The sequence below is a fragment of the Eufriesea mexicana genome, unplaced genomic scaffold (assembly GCF_001483705.2).
Source record: "Eufriesea mexicana isolate 0111107269 unplaced genomic scaffold, ASM148370v2 scaffold1837, whole genome shotgun sequence".
NCBI lineage: Eukaryota > Metazoa > Arthropoda > Insecta > Hymenoptera > Apidae > Eufriesea > Eufriesea mexicana.
In genome coordinates this window covers 549,756-556,060 of record NW_016909955.1, presented here as the reverse complement: position 1 = coordinate 556,060, position 6,305 = coordinate 549,756, and the positions used below count along the sequence as shown (strand labels likewise).

Here is a 6,305-nt window from a genome sequence, read left to right as displayed (position 1 = left end):
TTTTAAATAAACAGTTATACTCTTTCTTTTTACAATATATCAACAACATAATCACATATGATAATGATTTTTTAACGATCTATCTCGAATCTTTATTTTATTTTAAACTCATATAAATTTATAACATTATTTTTAGATCACATTAAACGTAGAACTGAAGCAATGTAGCGCCATCTGATCAAATCGTTTAAATTCTCTGTGCATGTTACTCTGTAACCTCCAAAGTATATGCGACACCGTTTTTTACGTTGAGGAAAATTACGCGAATTTTAGAAACGTAGTTTAGTTTAAATCTCATCATTGTTATATTTACACGTTTTGGTTATTATTATTGTGCGCGAGTAACGGATATTAAGGATTGTGAATAAAAACGAGTACAAAGAAAATACAGAATTTGACAGAAATTCGAAGACCGAAAAATTGCGTATCCTACCTGTTGTTGCAATATTCTCACACGATGGTAAAATCTTATTTATAATACTTATAAATGATTCAGTTAATGCTATAAGCTGTAGTCAGGTAAGAAATAATTAACTATATTTTCTTGTTAAACCTTCATTTTGTGATACTACTACAACAGGATCAAGTTCGATACGTTGATTCTCTAAAATTTTGAATTCCTGCCACATCTTTGTTATCCAAATCATTCCTTCGTTACATTTCGTCGTTGACCATGGATAAATTATAATTCACAACTCTTGAAATATTTCGTGTTAATGAATTTTCGATGACAAAAATTATCCCAGCTATTGCCTAAGACAAACGTGTTTCGAGAATATGATAACCACAAACTTTATCTTTTCAGAGGTAAGCTTATACGTAATTTAGTATCTATTGCGTGTTAAATTTAGTAGAACATACCAATTTCACTTCATTTACAATATGAATTTAACATTTTGAATTTAGGTATTGAACAAACAAAATTAAATTCCATTGCATTGGGAAAACAGTTTTTGCATCCCATAAGAGCAAAATATCATCTTTGACATCTATATTGCAAACCAAAAACTGAAAAAAAGAAAACAATGGATACATTTATGCGTGAGAGACTTCTTACCTTCGTGGATGTCATAATTAGAGTTCCACCTTTATTTATCATGGATGAATTACTAAGAATTGGACTTGGATTACCCAGCGATAATGTAGTGCTTGAGAGCACTGAACATGACTTTGAAATATCAAAAGTTTCAAACAGTATTGTGAATTCAATGATACCTTCATTCCTAGTTCCATTTGATTTTGAATATTTTGCTCATAAAATGCATTTTATAATTGTACTGAAATTTCTGTGCTGTTGTTTGGGTAAGATATTTATATTACGAATGATTTATATTATATTTAATTATTCATAATTTTAATATATATTGCTGTGGGTAATTGTTAAAAGAAGTAAAATATTTAAGGTGAAAACAAAGTATTTGTATAATTAAACTTATTATATGTTATTTAGGTTATAGATTCCTTGGATGTTATGCATTTTATTGTTTGTATAACAAAATTTTATAATTTTATAGTTATTTATTAGAAATAGACTGTGATTGTTTATTAGAATTGATAACAAAATATAGTTGAAAAGTAGTGTTTATAGTAGATAAATTTTAAGTAATACAGATTGTTAGCAGTCGTGGAATGGTAGTTTTACATTCAAAGTAGTAGGGTTAATTTTCATGGGTCATTGCATTTGTAAAGAGGAACAAACTTTATTATACAATTGATAAGTCATTCATGAATCAGTGTACACAAAACTGAAGATTATACTGTTCAACGCGAATTTTTTTTTTGCAATAACTATTAAACAATGATTGTAGAATTTTTATGCTAAAGACAAATCTGCAAACAAAATTACTTTGTCACCCAAATTTAAAAAAAAATTATGTTAGCAAAAATGAAGTATTACACGAGGGCCAAAAATATTAAAAAGTTTTAATTGGTTTTAAAAGATAAGGGAAAGATCCCTGAATGTGCCAATGATCATAATTACAATATTTTATAGTACTAAATGACTGCAAATAGACATTGAATTTTAAGGAAGCGTGTATTTCTATACTGTCTATGTACAAAACTGTCTTTTTATAAAATGTTATTTACTTAGGTGTTGGTAATTATGCAAGAGATTTAAGTTATGTATATTTTATTTTAAGATATTAAAAGTTTTATACATTCGAATAAATTGAAAGATTTAATTTCGACTGAACTGTGGACTTGATTTAATGATTCTATTTTTTGCTACTTTACAAAAATAATTTTACATTGTAAAATAAATATATTGTAATACGAAATAAGCGAAAAATTCAGTTTCTCTCTGGATTGTTTCCTTTCATAATTACTGGTACGTATGTGCAATGTTTACGGATCGTTGCTCTACATTCATAAACAGCGAAAAGAACGCGACACGCAAATGTCAAGTGCAACGTAATCACTTTTAAGTTTGAATGCACAAATGGTGTTGCGGACAATACATTTTTTCAGTATTTCTTCAAAGATTCGAATGTTTCGAAAAGCGAGGGTGACAATTCTGCTTGCGGATTCGTGTTTAGAATGAAAAACAAATCCTAGTAAGGATCGCTCAGTGGATTCTCACAAACTCGAGAAAAGTCCAAATTTGTTAGGCAACGTTGTTTACACCTTTTTCCATTAGAACGTTAGAATTAAAATAAAATAATAGAGTACAAATATATGTTTGATTGTTAAATATTTATTTTTCAGGATATATTGCTGCAGTATGTACATTTATGTTATGGAAAAACCACCTAATAATCGTATACCTATACCTAATATCAGTAGGGGCAATATTTATATCCTATTGGTCAAATATTAGTACAATGAAAGCTATTATTACATATGTGGGCACACATGAATCTACAACTAGCATACTCGATGATATTTTATGTCTTAATCTAAAATACGTTTTTAACGAAGGACCAGGATTTTTGATAATTCAGAATTATGTATTACAATGCTCATTGGCTAGCGTATTTTGCTATATTCATCTTGCTCCAAGACATCCGCTTCTGCAAAAATTTCTTGTACTGAGCTTTGTGGCACCATCGATCTTGAGCATTTGTCCGTTTCCGGTAAGTTCAGCTTAATTTATTTACTTCGATTTAAAACAGACGCATGCTGAAACAAACGATATTCAATACTTATGTGCCACGTATACTCGTGTGTTACCAAATATGTATCTTTTCAGACACAAGTTCTTTATCATGTACCGGTGTTTGCGGCTCTTCTTCCATTAGCTGTATGTAAATTTGTTATATGGTACAATTGCATTACCATGTTAAAAATGATTTACATAGGTTATCAACATGCGTATAACTTCATAAACAACTATGGTCTATCCGCACTTGCCGAAGCGGAATGGATTCGGTTGAATGTTCCATGTGTATTACGCATGTTTTGGATGTTACGCGTAGGAAGACAAGTGTTTCAGATCCTTGGAAAAAATTACGGCGATGAGACATTCACCTATTACGCAATGCTTAGAAATCTTTTGATCAATGGCTGTGAGACCTTGACTGCAGTGTTGGGAATGACCAGTATCATTTCGTTTATTTGCGATTACATTGGCTGTTTTTGCCAATGGGTACTGCTCACGGAAGATGGAAACGAGAAAAATATCGGCCCCGTATCCGCAATTCTGTTTTACGTACTGGCCCTTCAAACTGGTTTGACGAGTTTGGATAGAGAGAAACGATTGGTCAGACTGTGCCGCAACTTTTGCTTATTATTAACAGTAGTTTTACATCTCGTGCTCAACATAGTAAATCCACTATTGATGTCTCTTAGCGCTTCGCATAATCCAGCTCTTCACCGACACCTTCGCGCTCTGGGAGTTTGCATATTTTTAATATTGTTCCCTGTATCGTTGCTAGTATTCCTTTGGTCTCACTATAGTGTAAGCACGTGGTTATTGGCAGTATCGGTGTTTAGTATCGAGGTGATAGTAAAAGTGTTGGTTTCGCTCGCGATTTATTCACTGTTTCTGATCGACGCTTACCGTAGCGTATTTTGGGAAAAGCTCGACGACTGCGTGTACATAATACGATCGTTCGGTAACACCGTTGAATTCGCATTCGGTATCATACTGTTCTTCAACGGGTTTTGGATTTTAGTATTCGAATCCGGCGGTGCGATCCGTGCTGTCATGATATGCATACATGCGTACTTTAATATATGGTGTGAAGCGAAAGCCGGATGGAGCGTGTTTATGAAGCGTCGATCTGCCGTTAACAAGATCAATTCTCTTCCGGAAGCAACGGCGAAACAGCTTCGAATATTGGACGATGTATGTGCTATTTGCTATCATAAGATGCAGAGTGCCAAGGTTACACGCTGTAATCACTACTTCCATAGCGTATGCTTACGAAAGTGGCTGTACATCCAGGATCACTGTCCACTTTGTCATAACGTATTGTACAATGCCGAGAGCATGCAAATGAACAGGAGTAACGAAGTTATTGCCGCCGAGCAAGGGGCAGAATCGACCGGTGATGAAGGGGCACCATCGACCGCCGATCAAATAGCACATCCGAATGCCGAAGACAATGTCTTCCGAGTGTACGAAGGCAGGTGAAAAGACGCATAGCTTTATCGTATACTGATAAACTGTTACGAATCTAAAATTTAAAACGATAAGATATCAGTCTCCGAAAATCTTGCCTAAAACTGTTTCATTTCTCGTAAGTCGCTTAAATTTCAGTATGTACCGATACAAGGTATTTTAAGCACGACCAACTCGATGTTTTTCGCTAAAGTTAGCACGTCGAAACAGTAAGAAATTTCACCGTGATAAAAGCTCCAAATGATATATCAGTTTTGCAATATTGTTCTACAATCGTTTAACTTATAAAAATGTTTCTTACATTACTAAATGTTACTGATTTAGAATCACGAATGTTCACGCGTTTGCGACTTCTATATTTTTCGAATATAAATAACTCCCAAACTTCCGTGCACCTATTCTGCTTACTCTTCCGTTTGATAATATTCTACTTTACCTAAATTTTCGTACCGTTTGTTGGTTGAAATAAGCGCTTCAAAATACAATCAACCGAATTATCGTGTATTTTATTCGGTATGCGAAATATTTTAGTTTAAGTCTTCGGGAGACTGCATCAGGATATACTATATACCTTCCTATGTTTCTGCTGGGAAACTATGTCACTGATGTAGTCTGTTACTTATAATTTCGTATAAAATAATTTTGTAATAGAAATCGTCGTATTGTGAACAGACATAAAATGATCATAAAATCATTGTAGATATACATGTATAAGTACATAAGTACACGAGGTTCCAAATGCAAGTTGCATACAGGCATCGCTGTTCAGCTGATTTCTTGCAGTGCTACGAGAACGAAGTTACGAAATGAACGAGTTTTAGCTTTTTCGAAGTCGATAGAGGAGAGCACCGTTCTACACTTTGTAGAAGCTGTTAGACGCAGATATCAGTTGTAGTACCAAATTTAATGCTAATGAATATATCGTATGCGATTTTCTATCTTGAACGCGTGCATTTTACTTCTTCCTGAAACCTTGCAAAGAATATAAGGAATTTTTGTTACTTCAATTTCAATAACTTTCTATGTCATTTCAAGTCAAGTATCCACATGCCTCCATAATAGTTAGACAATTAGAGCGGAAATTATAAGTTAAATTATTCTAATTTATTGCAACATAGCATATTAAGTTGAAATTTTGTTTGTAAGATCAGAGTATATCTAATAAATATTATATTTTTGAAGCATTATCGTATACCTTCAGTGCCCCGTTGATCGCGTATTAATATCGGGACGGAGAAATTTACGGCGGTTTACCTTGCAAACTATTCAGCGTGCCTTTGTAAAATTAGAGCAATTCCAATGCGAATGATGTAACTAGGTGAAGGCCGCGTTATCATACGCAGCTACCAATCGTGCGGCCAATTTTAGATTCGCTACAATTTCGTCGGTCCTTAGCTTAACATAATCGTGGTACTTTAAACGATTCTTCACGGAGGAAGAAAACATCGTTTCGCGTTTAAAACACACCGTTATTGCGATAACGACAATCGTTACATCAAAGATAAAAGCGTATTTCGAAAAACGAAATTGACGATAAGGATCGAAACGGAAAGCAAGGATCAGAAGTGTTAAAGGGACCAGAATTTTCCTTCACTTCCGATTTTCGATAATGACTGGAATCGGTGGCAGGTACTTTCCCAACCTGTTCCCCACTCTTCTCCTGAATCTTTTCACGTTGCACTCGCAGACCGCTGCTCGATCTCCGAAAGTCCGCTACTCGATCTCAGTCAGTCCGGTGCGC

General features: G+C 34.1%; 1 protein-coding gene across 1 annotated transcript; it reads left to right on the top strand.

The window, feature by feature from the left end:
- Positions 1-201: 201 nt before the first annotated feature.
- Trc8 (TRC8 ring finger protein) lies at positions 202-5,661 on the top strand. The gene is made up of 5 exons (XM_017902641.1): positions 202-460; positions 581-807; positions 907-1,302; positions 2,707-3,074; positions 3,191-5,661. The coding sequence occupies exons 3-5, from the start codon at positions 1,026-1,028 to the stop codon at positions 4,574-4,576; spliced, it is 2,031 nt and encodes a 676-aa protein (XP_017758130.1). The 5' UTR covers positions 202-460; positions 581-807; positions 907-1,025; the 3' UTR covers positions 4,577-5,661.
- Positions 5,662-6,305: the final 644 nt, after the last annotated feature.